Source organism: Lepidochelys olivacea, assembly GCF_965140295.1.
Source record: "Lepidochelys olivacea isolate rLepOli2 genome assembly, chromosome: 10".
NCBI classification, from domain to species: domain Eukaryota; kingdom Metazoa; phylum Chordata; order Testudines; family Cheloniidae; genus Lepidochelys; species Lepidochelys olivacea.
In genome coordinates this window covers 7,081,650-7,100,319 of record NC_140420.1, presented here as the reverse complement: position 1 = coordinate 7,100,319, position 18,670 = coordinate 7,081,650, and the positions used below count along the sequence as shown (strand labels likewise).

Below are 18,670 nucleotides of genomic sequence, written 5' to 3'. Positions count from 1 at the left end.
GCTGTGTGTATTTCTGGTTCCAAATGAGGTGTGTGGCTGACTCGTCAGTTCGTAACTCTGAGGTTCTACTGTATCACCTAACTACGATCCGGGTCCCTTGGTGGGAGGGGCTGTATATGCACAGTAAGAGACGTTGTCCTCGTTTTACAGACGGGCACCTGCAAGAGAGGAGATATGTCTGCACTGCGGCTGGAGGTATAATTTTGAGCTTGGGTAGACGAGCCTGGGCTAGCTTTGATCAAGACATTGCACTAAAAATAGCAACGTAGCCACTTGAATGGTAACCCAGGACCCCAGACGGGAGTGCACTCTGGCAGCTGGCCCATGTGGCTACTCTGCTATTTTTAATGTGCTAGCTCGATTCAAAGCTAACGTGTGTACAGGAAGCTGAGCTGCACCTCCGGCTATGCGGAAAGAGACTTATCACATGGGAAGTCTATGGCACAGCTGGGATTTGAACCTAGAACTCCCGAGTCCCACCCCAGGGCCTTAACCACAAGACCTGGCCGGGTCACCCAGGCTGCGGACACGGTAGGAAGCGCTCGCTGACAGAGGTGAGCTTGCAGCCGCGGCTCAGCCAGGAAGGGAGTTCAGTAGAGGAGAGCGTTCTTCAGCCCTCGCCCACCCTAGGGACATGACGGATTCCCGCCGGGGGAGGTGCCGTCGCCCTGAACGTCTTTGTTTTGCAGGGAGCTTTCTGGGGCCTGATGCTGGGGCTGGTGCTAGGCCTGGCCAGGATGGGACTGGAGTTTGCGTACCCTTCGCCCCGCTGTGGCGTCCCGGACGAGCGCCCCTCCCTCGTGAAGGACGTTCACTACCTCCACTTTGCCATCCTCCTCTGCGCTCTGACTGCCGGCACCGTGGTGGGGATCAGCTTGCTGAGCAGGCCCCCTGCCGAGTCGCAGGTGGGTAAAGTCGCCCGGCCCCGATGAGGATCAAGCGACATTTGACCTGCCCCTTGTTTCCCTCCCTGCTGCCAAGAGGCCATGGTGGCCGCCCTTCCTCGCAACCCCCTGCACAGGCCAAGTCCGATGTTGTTGGAATCTGGCGGGGGTGCCAAGGTGGGCACGTCAGGCAGGAGGCAGGTCCTGCGAGCAGGTCTCCTATTTCCACTTGCCCCCGCAGGGAAAAGACACAGCCCGCACCCTCCCTCCGCGAAGCCCTGATGGCACATGGCTGGCAGCAAAAGTCCAAAGCCACGGCCCATGGGCAAATGTACAGGTAAAGCAGCCCTGGGCTCAGCTTCTGCTCTTGGACCGGATTGAGGTTGGGTAGCCACACAAAGGAGCGCAGTGTTGAGCACAGTCACTGCTGTGGCATTCAGATCCACCCGGCACGTGCGCCCAGGCACGCGGATCCTTCCTTCGTGCAGGGAAGCCCCCATGTCCGGCAAGGGATGTGTCTCCTTGGGATAGGCGGCTCCTTCTCAGGATGGGAACAAGGGCAGTGATCACTGAGCTAAGGGCCAGGGAGACCTATCCAAATCCTCCAGCAAGAGGCACAGAATAGCTGTCTCTGGGGAACCGCCTTCGATGTCCTCTCTGCTCCACCCATGCCAGAAGGCATCCTGACACCAGACCGACCCGCTGTGTTCCGCTTGTTGGCGTTGCCCTATGCCTGGTGGACGTTATGTCACGTGAAAGCGGGGATGGGGCTTCGGAGCAGGGAAGGGTGATGAGCTCGCACCCAGAACACGCTATGGGGGGGAGGGACCCACACGCACATGGAAATTCCCCTCCTCCCCCAGTGCAGTGGCATTTGGGGTCAGCCCATTGTAGACAGAGGCTCCAACCATGGAGCTGGGCTCTGGGTCTGGACTTCCCCAGGGGCTGGGGTGTTGGTTCTGCTGTCCTAGTCTGGGGCCAGGGCGAGGAAAGGGAGATGGTTGTAGGTGTCAGAGCATGGGGTTTATTTCAGGGGAGCCCTGCAGCATGCAGGAGTTTGGGGTGCAGGGAGCACAAGGACCTGCCCCGGCTGTGGGCATGGCCAGTGACTCTCCTGCCCGCCGGCCGCTGTCCGAGCTCACACTATTCTGCACTGACCCACGCAGGCCCTGGGCCAGAGCCTCAGCTGGTGGACCTCCGAGTAGCTCCACTGAAGGGGGTGGAACTACCCTGATTTACACCCAGCTGAGGATCCGGCCTGGAGAGTTCAGAGCGGGGTTCGAATCTGGCAGGTGTTTAGGGGAACTGTCTGCAGAGACACTGGCCAGGCTGAGCAGCATGGGGAAATCGCTGGGTGACCTCCCACCTTGGGGACTGGGTATGTCCCCGGGCACGGGCTGTTCCTGTCCTTCACTACAGGCTCTTTGCTGGGCATCCTCAGAGGAATAACTGGGCTCCTCCAATTCCCACCCTGCGGGTGAGGTGAGACGATGCTTCCCAGACACTGCTGCATTAGCTCCCTGGGTCTGGACACCCCCCCACAACAAGCTGATTCTTTGGGTTTACTAGGGTAGCACCCAGCGCAGGGGCCAGGATCAAACCCTCATCTGTGGGGCCGTGTCTGGAGGGCATGAGTGCTGCCAGGCCAGGTCGAGGGACCGCAGGGTAGCTGTGGCCGCACCGCGGGGGGAGAGCGCTGTCTCCGTGCTCAGGTAACACAGGCCATGCGACCTCAGGTGTGGCCTCCTCTCACCCTGGGGGGAATTGGGGGCGGCTCCTCTGCGGGGGAGGAGAATCAGGCCTCAGACTCCAGAGCCTCAGTTTGCCATAGCAGCTAGTGACGCTGGGGGCCTCCGTTTTCAGATGCCCAACTTGAGACACTTGAAAGGGGCCCGGTGTTCAGAGGGTGGGTACTCGGCTCGTCTCCTCTCACTGTGCCGCTCTTCTCCTCTGGCTTGGCTGCTCTGGCCCCTCTAAGCTTCCTGCTCTGCGTTCCAGATAAAGAACCTCACCTGGTGGACCATTTCCCGGGGGTGCCTGCCTCCCGAGATCTCCATGGCCAGCGCATCAGCAGGGACCCGCTCACCCAGGAGAGGAACGGAGGGTACGTGTGATCTGATATTGGCCGGCCAGAGCTTGGGATGGACCCAATGCTGGGACTAAGAACCCAATGCCGAAGGGGTGGGCTGCGCTTTGAGCTGGGGGTGTCATTCCCACCTCAAGGAGACATACTGGATGTAGATCTGATCGTGCTTGGGCACTAACATCAAGGCGTGGGTGTGTGAGTGGCGGGAGGGGCTGGCCGGCATGAGTGCATGCCTAGTGTCCTGGATGGGGATGTAGCCCAGCGGCTAGCCTCTCCCGCTGCTTGTGCGGTCGTGGCTATGCTCTGGCACGCTAGTTCGCTCCCAGCTACGGCCGGGATGTCTCCTCAGCCTGGGAATCCCAGCTGCAGACCTGCCTTTAGACCTGGAAATCTGCTGTGGCCTGCCGCATGTTCTGAGCACAGGGCTGGGAGCCAGGACGGTCCTGAGTTCCAATCCCAGCTCAGGGGGTTGGGGAGGGGTCAGGGTGCTGGGGGGGGGAGGGGTCTTTGTTTGTTTCAACCAGAGCCACGTGGGTTTGGGGATCAGGTTCTGCTTTGGGGTTGGGTCCAGTTCCCAAACTGGCTGCTTGGCCCTGCTCCCTCACCCCTTGAAACAGGGGCCCTCTTGCTCTGCGCATCCTCAGGCACAGCTCTCTTTGGCCAACCCTGGCCCATGTGACGTGTGCAGGGCAGGTGGTCCCCATGACTCTGTCCCCCTCATAGTCTCTCTCCATCTGTGACAGATTCCCAGGAGGGGGCGCCAGGGACCTGCCCCGGCATGGATTTCTTCCGCAGTTCCCAGGGGGCGAAGGCTGAGGGACCCCCAGCAAAGGCCCTGAGGGACGCCACAGAGGCCCCCTTCTGGGCAAGGATCTGCTGCATCAATGCTGTCATCCTGATGTGTGTCAATGTCTTCTGCTATGCCTATTTCGCTTAACCCGACTGCAGCCAGGCCATGTGGGGGAGATGATCGGGGGAAGGGCCAGGGGGCGGGGAGGGATGGGAGGAGGGGTGAGGGGGAAGGGGAGGAAGGTGTAGTGGGGAGGGATGGGGTGAGGGAAGGTGGAAGGAGAGAGCTGTGTGATTAATGCCCCTACATTCTGGGCATTGGAGGGTTTTGCAGCAGCTAGACTTGTCCCAAAGTTTTTCGTGGGCCAGAAGGTTGGAGTACCAGGGTTGGCACAACAGGTCCCTCCGGCCTCTTTCCCCCCCATAGATGTGAGATAAAGCTTGCCATAGCTCCTCGGTGAAATGTGTCGGATGCTCTCCCCAGTTCCCTCTGGCAAGGGGAGGTGGTGCTCGGGAGGGGCCCAGGCATTGAATAGCTGGGGGGTGTTTCAGCTCGGGGGAGAGGAGAGATTTGTGGAAGATCAAGGGCTGGAAAAGCAGGGGGGCTGCAGGTCAGGGCTGAGGTGCATTGGCAGAGCTGCATGGGAGCAGCGTGCATACCGGGGTGCCGTCAGAAGCTGAAGTTGGCTTTTCCAGACTTGTCCATTTTTGGTTTCTCCATTGAATATTGTTTGAGATCTAAGCCACTGACTCTAAAGAAGCTTATGGCAAAGACATTGCATGGTGCAGTAGCTTTGGACAAAACTGTCCTGCAGTTCTCTTATGCATACAGTAGACTGTTATGTCAGCCCTGGAGCATCTGTCTAGCCTGTATTTCTAGCTCCAGACGGCCTTCCTAAAATTGGAAATGGAAACCAGTCTCAGGTGTGTACCCCTCTTCTGTGTGTACCCCCCTGCCTTGTGTTTTCTCAGAATAACTTTTTATTTACTCTGAATTAAAATGCAGTTTGCAGCTAGAAGTTATATCTGCATGACCATCCGCAGTGCCTGGGGCATCCCTTGGCTATGCCGTCTGCTTGGTTGCTTGCAAACGATCACTGAATTATTGAAGTGTGTCGCTCTAGCACTGAAATCTGGGTGGGTTTCACATCAGTCCTGGAAGTACCGCCTTTCTGGAGGCTGTACTTCTGGGGAGTGACGCAATATTAGCCAATACGCTCTGGCCTAATGGGATGATGTCATCATAGAAGTAGCAGGTGTGTGTGTGCATACACAATTTCCCTGGATATGACACAGGCTAACAGAAGATGGTGATATCTGAATCATGGTGATATTGAACCGTGGTACATTGGTGAGATTTGTTTCCCTTGCCAACCACGTCACATTAACCTGGTCTCATTGTCTCTGGAGAGAGAGATCTGCTTTACTTTCTTTAATGACCTCAGGAAACAAGCTATAGATAAAAAATCAAGCTGATTGAATAGTAGTTTGGAAATAGAAGCTAAAAAGAGGCTTCTCCTTCCCCCTGAAGGTGTAGTCAAAACGTGACACCCTAATGCACCCCCGATATTAACAAGGAGCCCACTGCATGTTCTGGGTTCAGACTGGTCTCGTGGAATTTACAACCTAGCCAGGTTTGGAGCCAGTTGGAGGGGAGCGGGAAGGTAGATGACATTTCACACGGTAGCACATGATGCTGTGTCGGGGGTTCTGTGGCTCAGTAGCTCGGTGCCGTCACGATGTCCATGCAGCTGATAAGCCGAGGCAGCCCACAGGTTTGGCTCAGATGTGGACCACAGTGGTCGTTCTTCGTTGCTAAGGAGGCCTGCCTCAAGCCTTCTTCAGCCAACTCAGGACAAGGCAAACATTAGTTCAGTAGCCTTTAACTTAGGTGCCCGTGAATAAAGTAGCCTTATAGTCCCAGGCTACCCTCTGGTTTTCAGTCGATCAGCAACGCACAAAGTCTGAGTGAAAGACCAAGGCACTAGTGCCAGTTTACAGCCTGAGTTCGGACGAACAGAAAATTGCCAAACGGACATGGACCGGCAGCCTATTTTGTCTGGTGCCGCCTGCTGCCAGTATTGACCAAAGCCTGATGCCGCAGAAGATGATCCCCCATAATGCACCTGACTGTTCCATGGGGTAAAACTTCTGCCCATGGGGTAAAATTTCTCTGGTGCTCTGAAACACTTGGACTTATGGTGCCCTTTGGAAGCTCTGAACCTAGCTATGAAACATTTTGCTTATTCACAGAAGTGGCTAATCCTCTTTTGAAGCCAGTTAAACGATTTGCCTGAATGACATCCTGCAGCAGTGAGTTCCATAGATTCATTACATGTTTCTTTGGAAAGCATTTCCAGGTTGACCCCTTATCTTTCTTCAGCTCAGTTTGCTGGCCATTCTTGTGGCCACTTTTTCCCTGAGGCTCAGGTAAGTATAGAAGTAGCACGTGTTAGACTCCTCAACTATAAGAGGCATTTGTAAGGTGCTATATGCTTTGTTCAGGCCACAGCCTTAAGTTTAGACCATTAATAGCATCTCGCTGAGCTCGCAGCTTGTAGCAAGCCCTGAAGCCCTTGTGGTGAGTTGGAGGAGAACAAAAAGGGCATCTTATGCCTCTGACCCCCTTCTCTAACAGGTTTCACCAGTCTTTGCTTTTTAAATACACCATTTCTTCTCAGGGAGACAGCCTGCAAGGGCATGGAGTTTTAATCTCTTCCTTCCCACTTGGCAAGATTCCCAAGTGTGACGCTGGCTTTTAAAAGTGGCCAAAACAACCTCCCCTCCCCCTCGCCCAACACACAATCCACATGCAGTTTCTAATCATTGGGTCAAATCCTCAGCTGGCGTGAGGATGTAACTCCACTGACTTCAGCTGCATCACACCTGCTTTGGCAAGGTGGGATCTGGCCCAGAATTGTGCCATCCGTTGATAATGGGATGACACCAGCCCTGGGTGGGACAGAGCTACATTTGCATAAACAATGAATTCAATCACTCCACCCCGGGTGAGCGATGGAACACAGCTGGCAGCGTGTCAGAGTCGGCTCGTAACCAGGTGCCGTAAAAACCGTAGGGCCTTTTTGATTGTTTTGTGAAGCCCTATTAAAGGTGCCAGGAATGCGCGGTCCCCTCCCACAGCCTCCTCGTTAATCACTGTGGATTGCACTCGCGCTGTTTGCTCAGGATCACTTCAGTGCAGAGAGCATCCAAGCAGGTCCTCGTGGCTCCAGGCTGAGAAAGATGGGAGAGATGCCCAAGCTAAAAGATATGTCTCCTGAAACGGCAGCTGGGGGCAACCTCTGTAAACCCCCCTGCAGTTTCAGGATGCAGGGAGAATGCCCAGGGACCCGCCAGGGGGACGGGACAGCTGCATCGAGGGCCCTGGTGTTCTAGAATGGAGAGGAGGTTTGGGCAAGGGGCAGGTTTGGGGCAAGTTGGGCATGGTGGCACCATGCCTACCTTTGCCCACCTACAGAAGTCAGTGTGCTCGGTTGGTCACGTCTGTATGAGAAACCCCCACTGGAAAGCCCCTGGCCCTGCGCCTGCCTGTCTGAGATCTGGGGAGGGAAAAGGGCTGATTCTAGAAGGAGGCAGGCAGTCAAAGGAACGCGCATTGGAAATACTTGGTGGAAGGGTTAATCTTAATCCTCTTGGCTCGACAGCTGCCTGACCCGGCTGCTCACAAGCCCAGGAGCTGGGAAAAGCCAAGCCCCACACGCCTTGCCCTCAGAGAGCAGGCTCAGTCAGTGGGATTATGATGGTTTATTGTGTGCTTGGCACTTAGCAGGAAGGTGTGAGGACAAAGGTCCCTGCCCCAAAGGGCTTGCAGTGGCGCTAGACGGAGGACGAAGAAGAAGGGATACACCACCAGTTGCCTCCTCTTCTGTCGCACTGAACACCCCGTGCGTAAGTGTCTAATGCAGGCTGCTTCTGCGGCGCACGGGGCTTCACCGGAGCACACAGTTCCCAGAGGTCTCAGGTCCGTCCAGTGCAGCATCCCCCAGTAGGGCTTTAAGCCTGGGAAAGGTCCTTGGTGCTCTGGTGACTTGTCCCCTAAAAGCTCTATGGCGTCAGGGCAAGGGGATTGCAGTTTATTTTGTAAGGGGCAGCCAGGGGGCGCCGGCGTCCCGGCAGCCACTGGCTAGCAGGTCACATGTGAACATGGTGGACATAGTTCCGTGGAAACAGGCCGACGCGCCCACAGATCTTCCCTCTCCACCAGTTGGGGTCGGGGCAGTCTAGGACCTCGATGATGTCCCCTCGGTAGAAGGCCAGCTGGGACGGATCTTGGGAGGAGAAGTCAAACTGAGCCTGGACGAACTTCGGCTTCTTCACCTGCAGTGAAACCGAGCGAGAGAGGAGTCAGGAGGGAAAGCCAGAAGAGGCATCAAAGCTACACAGGCAAATGCTGCTTCCCCCCTCTGCCCTCAGCTGCAGGGAATTACGGGCAGGTACTGTAACTAGTGCGGGGAGGGAATGCTGTCCGCCCACATGGGACACTGGGAGCCTCCCGGCAACGAATGGGCAGGGATGGAGGCGAGTGTCTGAAAGCGTTCGCTAAAGGGACCATGCCCTGGCTGATGAGCCCAAACACGGACCTGTCCACGACCCACCATCACCTCTTTCCCCCGACTGACAACGTGGGGTCCTAGCCTCCACTGGGGTAAATCCACAGAACCCTTCCGAAGCCAAAGATTCAGGCTGATTTACTGAGAATCTGCTCCCTTCTCTTCACAGCGTGTCCTTAGGGAAAAGGGCCTCCGGAGATCCAGGATTGGGCCGCAAAGTCTGCGTCCTGAGCCGAACGTTCCCAGCCATTCAGATCTGCTCGCTCTGGCTCTAGATCCCTGCAACATTAGCTGCCCACTTACAATCCATCGACTTTCATCACATTTCCTTACAGGCCCGGGGCCTTGCTTTATCTGAGCAGCGTCCTAGAGGCCCTTGCGGGCCATCTGCCCCTTCAGAGGCAAAACAAGTCATGCCCCCCGGAAGCAGAGCTGCCTGTGCCCAATAAAAGTGAACCGAGGGCCAGCGCTCCTCTGCAGATTGCTGTTCTGGTTGGTGGTGGACTGAGTACACTGCCGGTTCCCACCCCAGCCCTGAGTGGCACGCTGTGCATTAGCCGTCAGCTAGCACTGTTACTGCTAGCCCAGGGATAGACCAAATCCAGCCCCTTTTCAGCCTTCCTCTCCTGTTTGCTTTGTTTTCCGCAGGCCTTCCATTTCTCCGCCATCAGCACGTTTAAGGACAGCTCTGCATGTCTCGGGCTGCACTGCGCTCCTGCGATTGGCTTCCCAACAGAAGCTGCAGGCCCAGAGCCAGGCTTTGCAGCTGAGTGGCAGGAGAGAGACTGGCAGAACACCCAGGACTCTGCAAACCTGGCAGCATGCAAAACTGTCTCACCTAGAGCTTGCGGAGGAGAGAGAGGCAGGAACCCCTCCCCCAGCAATGGGTTCAGCCTGAGCAAGGCCAGGATCCACCAAACACTTGAGACGCCCCTAGGCTCAGCCTTCTGCTGAGCTCCTCACTCCACAAACCTCTTTCCTTCGCTACTGTTTGGCTCCTTTACATTTACACTGCATTGTAAACCCAGGTCTGTGGGCTCCAGGCTTGTGGCTGCCGTGTTTCCTAGCCCATGCTTGAGCAGCCACATTGCGCTATAAACCTGGGGTTACAATTGCTGGAGCTGGTCTCACTGCCATGCTAATGCAGTCATTCTGCACTGCACAGACCTTCTGACTTGTGTCTGGGGCTTGAGCTGCGTCTACACTGCAAAACAACAGGACTTGACCCAACTCACAGTGGGACTCAGGCTCTGTCCCACCCCCACAGCATGGTCCTAGCACCCAGGTCCTGAGTGCTTGCTGATTCGAGTCAGACTGATTTGTGTGTGGACAGAAGGTGTGGGCTTGGGCTCAAACCTGAGCCCAGGCTTAGGGTGCAGTGTAGACATACTTCTCTCCTCCGGCAGGGGAGTCAGAGCAGCTAGCCTAAGCCCTTGCCAAAGGTAACCAGCAGCTGGGCCACCACTGCAGCGTGTGGGTCTCCCTGACCTTCATATGAGCAATGAGTTGGTCTGTTTACAGGAAGTGAAAGTTTCATGGCTCTTCCAGCACTCACATGGTATTGGGATTGTTTGTGGAAAGTGCCAGGCTGGTGAAAGCTGTGCGAATATGTCCTAATCTCGTGCAGGGCAAACAGCTTGTGAGTTCCCGTGCGGATTGGTGTGCGTGTGACTGCAATCCAGATCTGCCAGGACAGTTCTTAGGGCAAGTCACTATTGCAACCTAGGCTCTTTGCATTAATTAATCTGCCGGCACAGCAGGAGCTCCTTTCCGTGTGTGTGTGTGTGTGTGTGTGTGTGTGTGTGTGTGTGTGTGTGTGTGTTTCTAGCTGCAGACTTCCAGTGCTGCCAATCACCAGCAATGCCAGCCATCAAAGGGCTAGGAGGAGTCTACAGTCTCTGCAGGAAATCCTGCTACCATGGAAATACCTGCACGATGGGTGTTTCTGAGGAGCAGTGCCGAGGGAAACGGACACGGTGCTGCTGGGCGATGAGAGAGGAAGCACGCTGTAGTGGTTAAAGCATAGGGGCCAGGAGACTGGGTTCTGCTCTTGGCCCTGCTGCAGAACTGCTCAGTGCAAGTCTCTTCCCCTTGCTGTGCCTCAGTTTCCCCACCAATGAAATGGGGATAATGACCCTTCCCTTCCCCCTTTAGGTGGTGCTGAGGCTGAAGTCATTACTCCTTGGGAGCTTTGTGTGGACAACACTAGAAAAGGGCAAAGTACTAACTGCTAGTGATAATGGCTGACATATTCAAAGCAACCTAAAGGGGTTAGATGCCTAAATCCCATTGACATGAATGGGAATTGGGTGTCCGGACCCTGTAGGCAGCAGCAGCTGGGTGGAAGTGTAACTGACCATTTGTGTGAATGGCTGCCAGGATTCATGGCACTGACCTCTGCTGAACTATCAAGCCCCTATTGTCTGCCAGTCTCTGGTTCACATGCCAGTCTGTGGTTTTCCTAGCAGGCATGCGGTTTGCAGTTCTCCCTCGGATGACTCTCTAGAGAACGCATGTGAATACCTTGTGTGGAAACACTGACACATGCTAGCCACTGTCGAGTGATCTAACTCGAGTTAAGTACATTTTGAGTGACTATAGTATAGACATAAGAATGGCCACACTGGGTCAGACCAATGGTCCATCTAGCCCAGTGTCCTATTTGCCGACAGTGGTTGGTGCCAGATGCTTCAGAGGGAATGAACAGAACAGGGCAATTATCGAGTGATCCATCTCCTGTCGCCCTTACCCAGTTTCTGGCAGTCAGAGGCTATGGGATGCTCAGAGCTTGGGTTTGCACCCCTGAGCATCTTGGCTAACAGCCACTGGTGGACCTATCCTCCTTGAACATACCTAATTCTTTTTTGAACCCAGTTACACTTTTGGCCTTCACAGCACCTCCTGGAAACGAGTTCCACAGGGTGACTGTGCGTTGTGTGAAGAAATACTTCCTTTTGTTTGTTTTAAACCTGCTGCCTATTCATTTCATTGAGGAAATTCTAGTTCTTGTGTTATGTGAAGGGATAAATAACACTCCCTTATTCACTTTCTCCCTGATTTTATCAATCTCTATCATATCCCGGCTTAGTCATCTCTTTTCCAAGCTGAAAAGTCCCCGTCTTATTCATCTCTCCTCATATGGAAGCTGTTCCATACCCCTAATAATTTTTGTTGCCCTTCTCTGTACTTTTTCCAATTCTAATGTATCATTTTTGAGCTGGGGTGACCAGATCTGCACGCAGTATTCAAGGTGGGGGCGTACCAGGGATTTATATGGTAGCATTATGATATTGTCTGTTTTATTTTCTATCCCTTTCCTAAGGGTTCCTAACACCGTTCGCTTTTTTGAGTGCCACCGCACTTTGAGCAGATGTTTTCAGAGAACTCTCCACCATGACCTCCTGGAGTGGTAACAGCTAACTTAGATCCCCTCCTTGTGTATGGATAGTTGGGATTCTGTTTCCCTATGTGCATTACTTCTGCATTTATCAAGGTTGAATTTCATCTGCCACTGTTGCCCACTCACCCAGTTTGGTGCGATCCCTTTGTAACTCTTCACAGTCAGCTTTGGGCTTCATTATCTTGAATCATTTTGTATTGTGTGTAAGCTTTGCCACCTCACTGTTTACCCCCTTTTCCAGATCATTTATGAATACGTTGACCAGCACTGGTCCCAGATAGATCCTTGGGGGAAGCCCACTGTTTACCTCTCTTCACTGTGAAAACTGACCATTTATTCCTACTTTTGGTTTCCTGTTTTTTAACCAGTTACTGATCCATGAGAGGATCTCCCCTTTTATCCCATGGCTCCTTACTCTGCATAAGAGCCTATGGTGCGGGACCTTGTCAAAGGCTTGCGGACAGTCCAAGTACACTGTGTCCACTGGATTGCCCTTGTCCACATGCTGGTTGACCCCCTCAAAGAATTCTAACAGCCTGTGGCTGTCCCCTCTGTGTCCATTATACCACGTGTACTGTGAAGTGGCTGCACTGGGGCCTTGCCTTGTGATTTGGCTGGTGAGCAGTGGACATGCTGGGCTGGGCACTGCCCTCTCCTTCTTTCGCAACCCTCCTGGAGTGACCTGTGTGGACAGCCGAACAGCCCTGTACCTCATGGTTCTGGTCGTCGTCTCTCAGGAAGATCTGTTGCTTTTTGGCGATGGTTGTGGTTCTGTAGAAATCCACCAACTCATTCAAGGAGTTGAACTTTTCTTCCCAGAGGAAATATTTGCCATTCCTCTCTCGGAGTACCTTGAAATGCTGGACATGCTCCCCATAGCTGTGGACACATTCAGAGAAGAAGGCTGTTATTCTGAAAGGTGGGTTTTAAAGCAGGGGTGTCACAACTCCCCTCCTCTCCTCCCAGAACCAGCCTGTAGAGAGATTTATCCAGCCCCTCCGACAGGATCTGATTCTATAGCATCTGAGCTTTTGTTTCTGGCCTGTGTGTTGCAAAAGCCAACCCCCTGGTTCCTGAACACATGGCTCTGCAAGCTAGTCCCTAAGGCCTCAATCCCCCGTGCGGACCCCTGCTCAACTTTACACCCACGATGGGACCAGTCGCACACATGACACTGGGCGTGTGCCCAAGTGTCTGCAGAACGAGGCCCAAGTGTGCAAGCTGATTTACGAACCTGATGGAGAGGAACTGTGGGTTCCAAAACATGGGCTACACATCACCCGCTTGGCGTCCTGCCTGCACTTGACTCTTCCCATCACTTGCACAATGCTAATAACTAATAACCTGCCCTTCACCAGCCCTTTTCATCTGAGGCGTGCCGGGTGCTTTGCACCTGTTAATTAATTACTTAAGCCTTGCAACACCCCGAGGAGTAGAGGAGTATTTTTCTAGCTATTTAATGGATAAGGAAACTGAGGCAGAATGAACATAAGTGGCTTGCCCACGGCTTCTCAGTGAGTCAGTAGCAGAGAAGGCAATACAGCCCAGATGTGGTGCCCAGCTGCCTCTGCTGACCATTCCTTCCATTGCAATCTGCTCTGTTAGCATGAACCAATATCTCCCCTTGCAAACAGAGGAATGGTCAGTATCTACTTCACAGAGGTGCAGACAAGGCCATATTCCTTGTGAACTACAGGACAACAGGTTTGTTTCCCACGCACCCTGGTAGTGGTAAAGCAGAGTGCGGCTAAAGATAACACATCAGGGTAGGTGTGTTACAAACACATGGATGGTGTTGCTGATAGATAAAAGGGTTGCATCGGCACTTTTATCCCACCCAGCTCATAATTATTCCTGATGCTTAATTGCTATTGATTGACATTGCAGGCCAATGACGGCTGTGTGAGGTGCTGGGCATGGCAATCTCAGCAAATATTCACTTCCCACTGTCGGCTAGAACTGCCCAGTGAGATTAAACATGTCTGTGGATAAAAGGAGGGGTGTATTCGAAAGTGGCAACATACAGCTTGATTTGCCTGAGTTAGGACAAACTTGTTTTTGTTTCAACACGAGCCCAGTGTCTGCTCAGGGCTGTGTGTGCTGATGCAGCTAAGGGGGAATGGAAAACACAGGATAATGCGGTGTTGGCTTTATTATGCTGTGAAGAGACACTTGCATTAATACTACGGATGGGCTGATAGATGTTGTTAGCAATAAGTGATCAGAACTGGGCTTTACCTGTCTGTCTACTCTCTGCTCTCCATTAAGGCAGAGTTAATGTTGATCATCAGTGTCTCAGAAGGCCAAGTGGATCTATGCTTAAACCTCTAAAAGCCAGGGAGTAAACAGTTAAGGTACATACCTAGTATAAACCCAGAGTAACTCCACTTAAGTCAATGTAAACCAGTGTAACTGAGATCAACCTGGGCTCCGGGTCGCTCAGGTGTGCAGGAGAAAAAAACCATAAAGGGTTTTATAAATCCAAGCTGACGCCTTGCACTGCCTCAGGACATGAACGGTGCAGTTGATGGAGTGCAGGTGTAATATGCTCCCCTGGGTGGTAGGGTGACCATATTCCCAAAGAGAATTGTCTCATTGTGTCCTAGGGCTCCCACCTCTGCCTGTGTCCATCTGTTGTCTCAGACTTAAACTGGAGGCTCTTGGGTCAGGGACTGCCTTTTTGTACTCTTTGTACAGAACCTAGCACAATGAGGGCCTAGCCCACGACTAGCGCTCCTCGGAGCAGCCAGTTGCACTGAAGAATTGGAGGGGAAGAAAGGAACGCACCTTCCCAGAAACTATATACAGACTCGGCAGCTGAAAGTCAGAAAAGAACAGCCCTGTTACTCTGCAGGATCTGTGCTGCGGATCAGAACCCTGCCCTGGTGTCTAAAGCCCATAAAACAGAATAGCCACCTGCATGCCATGGGCAACACAATGTCTTTTTATGAAATGACTTTCCGTGCCGGGAGGCTGACGTTCCCGGGCAGCTGGGATCACATCTCCCTTTTACAGCCCTGCTGAACAGGGAAACTTTTGGCACAGGGGCGTGGAGCTGAGCGTGCCTGGCCCTGCTTACCTTTCCCGTAATGACGGCAGGGCCCAGAGACACAGTCAGAGAGTGGCCTGGACGTGCCGTGGGGTGGTTGGGTGCTAACTGCCCTTTGTGACTGTAAAAATCTCCCCCCTGGATTCTCAGTTACTCCATGAGGCAGGACCAGAGGGCAGGGGGTTAAGAGGGCTTTAAGCTGCCTTTACGCTGCTGGTACCATGGGGTGGGTCGGGGCCCTGTGGTAGGTTAGATTGGCTTTGGGGTGGCTCTAACTTGTGCTTGGCTTCCCATGGACCCTAGGAAGCAGAAAATAGCCATCATGCAATTTGTATCCGCCGTGGTGCCCCTCGCCTGCCTCCTAAGCTGATGGCCCTGTTGTGGCCCTGTGACTGTTGGGCACCATCGCGGCGGGGGGCTTGGGCAGGGGGCTGTAAAGGGGCTTTAGTGGAACTGAGCCTCAGCCCTTCTCAGGGTTAGCATGCCAGATACATGCGGGCGCTAGGGGTCATGGGGCAGGGGAGGAGGGATGATAAACCCAGGGCCTCAAACGCTCAGGGACACAGGTGCTGTGTGCTCAGAACTCCTATGGGCTCCTGCTACGCCTGTGGGTGTCCAGCACCCCTGAAAATCCAGCTCCAAATCCTTTATCCCTTGATTGCTAGTGCTGCAGTGGGACAAAGCAAAGCCCCGGCTCGGGACATCTGGATCCGGAGCCAAATGCGTCTCTAATCTTAAGGCTGGCTGTGAAATCCCTCCCTCTTGTTTGTCCTGGCTTTGTTTCAGGGGGATATAAAATCTTCCCCCAGACTTCCTCAGCATTGTCCCCAGGGATCAGGGCAGGCTGAACCCTGGAATAACAAGGCTGGTGACTGAGCGGTGACAATTAGAACAGGGAGTGGCTCTTCGGGGCAGAGAGGCTAGCGGGTCTGGGCATGCTGTGGGAAATGCTGGAGGCCAGTTGTAAGGAAGGGGCAGCAAAGAGTTAACAGCTGTCTGAGCCCGGAGTTGCTGCAGATATTCAGCACAACAGGGGAGTGGCATGAGCAGGGTCAGTATAAATAGGAAACCTTGGGGAGGGCAGGCTGGGTTGGGATGGGTGGAGTTGGCTGCGGAAGGGCTAGTGTGACATGTTGTGTTGTTGAGGTTACAATACTGTGAGCGAAGGAAATGTTAAAACCCAGAGACGCATATGGCAAAATCCTTCCTTAGGGAGAGCAAGAGGTATGTCAAAGCTACTTTAAATGCAATGCAGGGCAAAGGAATGGTAACAAAGCCATGTTCTGTGCAGACACAATTACTCAATATATCAGGTACACACGCGCTCAGAGCTGGGTCTAGAGCCGTGGGTCTCAAGCAGGAGTTCGGGACCCCCTTGGGGGGGCTGCAAGCAGGTGTGGGGGGTCCGCTAAGCAGGGCCAGCATTAGACTCGCTGGGGCCCAGGACAGAACGCCGAAGCTCCACTGCATGGAGCTGGAGCCGGGGGCTCCAGGCCCCACCCCCTGGGGCTGAAGCCGAAGCCTGAGCAATGTAGCTTCGCGGGGCCCCCAAGCAATTGCCCAGCTTGCTGCCCCCTAACGCCGGCCCTTGCTGCTGGCCTGTAATTGCCAGGATCGCCTCTGGAGCCTTTATTTTTTTTAAAAAAAACTCAGCATCACATTAGCTATTTGCCTGTCATCTGGTTCAGAGGCTGATTTAAGCGATAGGCGACATACCACAGTTAATAGTTGGGCAATTTCACATTTGAGTTCCTGCAGAACGCTTGGGGGAATACCATCTGGGCCTGGTGACTTTTTACAGTTTAATTTATCTATTTATCCCAAAATCTCCTGTATTGACACCTCAATTCGGGACAGTTCCTCCATTTTGTCACCTACAAAGAATGGCTCAGGCATGGGAATCTCCCTCACATCCTCTGCAGTGAAGACTGAGGCAAATAATTCGTTTAGCTTCTCCACAATGACCGTGTCGTCTTTGAGCGCTCCTTTAGCTCCTCGACTGCCCAGTGGCCATGACGCAACTCCTGCCCATTCGCCACCTACACTCTGTCACTTCTATCCTCTGCTCTTGAGATTAGGGGATGGACACGTAGAGGGTTTAAGACGTCTGTTCGGGATGGAGGGCTATACCTAGTGCTTCTCTCCAATCCCTGTGTACTGCCTGGAGTGCAACAACCATGCCTGCTGCATACAGGGCTGCAAACATGAAGGATGGGCTTTTCCAAAGCACTTTGTGTTGGCCTAACCCTGCTCTTAGTGAAGACAATGGGAGTTTTACCCTTGACTTCCATGGGTTCAGAGTTGGGCTAATGCTGACAGCTGTCAAAAATCCCAGGGACGGTGCCAGCCAGGCTGGAGTTTGCTGATGCAATCAGAGTTGTTCTGGGCAGATCTCTCTGTGATGCTGAGAGGTGTTGTAGACTGTCTAGTCATCTTCTATCCGGCAGTGGAAAACATATGTGAACTGATCAGATAACAGCCTCTGTGGGCCAGGTGTGAGGTCTACGCTCCCTTACTAGCTAGCAGGCACCATTTCCCTTGATCATCACACTTTTTTTTAAAAATGGGGGTGGATGGTCACGAGAGAACAAAACATCAGAGTACTTCCTAGCAGCGGCTCCACCAGATGGCCGCCCAGCGGATAAATACCCCTAAAGAAGGGGTACCCCAAAAGAAGCAGGCTGGGACAACGGCATGATCCAAAGCGTTTGGGAAGCATTGCAAGTATCAATCCAAGCAGCTGCACACAGCTGCCTTGTGGAACAGGACATACTTGATATCCTGGCGCGGTTTGACAGTGTCATTCAGGGGGCATGCAGCTCTCTATAGGGAAATAAAATGACAGTATCCCTGCTCCAAGAAGCGAATCATCTAAATCAGACACAGCACAGCCAAGGCAGAGACTAAACAAAGGAGGGTGTGTGTGTGGATCTGGGAAGGGTGGGGGAGTTCATGCAATAAGCATATTATATTGTAATGCCTGCAACCCAGGTGAGTTCCTGTTCTGTTTTCAGCTCCCATAGTAATATAATTAATTGTTAGGTGCTGACAATGTGCGTGACACAAACCAGACAGCCCCAGCCCCAAAGATCTTGCAGTCTATGTCCACAAGTCTCCAGGGAGACAGGATGCCCTGGGGAAGCCAGGACTATGGTTTGTTTATTATTAATATCATTGCTGTGAGTGAATGGAGGGCAGGCTGGAATGGAGAACATGTTCCCAGCGGAGCGGATCAGAGAGGGGCCAGATGCAGAGGAAGTTGTGGGGGAGCTGGAGGAAATGGGGAATTGATGTTGGTGAATAAAAGAAATGTGTGTGGGGGAGTGATGTAATAAGAGATTGTGTTGGGAGATGTAGGGTGAAGCTTCACCTGATTTAAATTGGGTGGCTCCATTGAAGACCACCTACATTGAGCTACACCAGCCGAGGAACTGGTCCATAAGATGCAAGGGGCGAGAACACTGCTGTGAGGACTGAATCTTGAGGTTCCTCCTGAGTGCAGGGATCTGCCTGCATGACTCAGATTGCAAGGTAGAGACCAACTTTTGAACTTGCCAACCCCACACTAGCACAGTTAGAAACCTCAAACTTGTCTTGTTCTGTAGCTCTCTCGAGATCTAAACATCAGGCCAATTTTGAAGTAAATCAATTTGGATTGAATTGAAGTAAATCAAGTGGTCAGAATTTAAAGTTTAAATTTGATATGTTCACATCCCAAGTGCTTTACCTCATGAACATTGGCAAACGCAACATTAATGAAGACAGAAATCTTAAACTTCTCTGGGTTTTCACTGATAAAACAACGCCTCGGGCATTTTTTCACATTACATTAAAAAAAAAAAACAGAAAAAACCCTGAATTTTTTTTTCTATAATGAATTTTCCCTTTTTG

General features: G+C 52.9%; 2 protein-coding genes across 6 annotated transcripts in view; one reads left to right on the top strand and one right to left on the bottom strand.

The window, feature by feature from the left end:
* SLC5A10 (solute carrier family 5 member 10) overlaps nucleotides 1-3,951 on the top strand; it is an 81,429-nt gene extending 77,478 nt beyond the window's left edge. For both annotated transcript variants that reach the window (XM_084641632.1, XM_084641631.1), the window contains 3 exons: nucleotides 690-905; nucleotides 2,883-2,988; nucleotides 3,714-3,951. In XM_084641632.1, the coding sequence (XP_084497758.1) occupies nucleotides 690-905; nucleotides 2,883-2,988; nucleotides 3,714-3,907 (516 nt within the window). In that variant the 3' untranslated portion in view covers nucleotides 3,908-3,951. The remainder of the gene's footprint in view (nucleotides 1-689; nucleotides 906-2,882; nucleotides 2,989-3,713) is intronic.
* Nucleotides 3,952-5,073: 1,122 nt separating this feature from the next.
* GRAP (GRB2 related adaptor protein) overlaps nucleotides 5,074-18,670 on the bottom strand; it is a 36,130-nt gene continuing 22,533 nt past the window's right edge. For 2 of the 4 annotated variants that reach the window (XM_084641095.1, XM_084641093.1), the window contains 2 exons: nucleotides 12,333-12,609; nucleotides 5,074-8,097 (listed from right to left, as the gene is read on the bottom strand). In XM_084641095.1, the coding sequence (XP_084497221.1) occupies nucleotides 7,912-8,097; nucleotides 12,333-12,609 (463 nt within the window). In that variant the 3' untranslated portion in view covers nucleotides 5,074-7,911. The remainder of the gene's footprint in view (nucleotides 8,098-12,332; nucleotides 12,610-18,670) is intronic. The other 2 variants (XM_084641096.1, XM_084641094.1) reach the window with 1 other exon arrangement.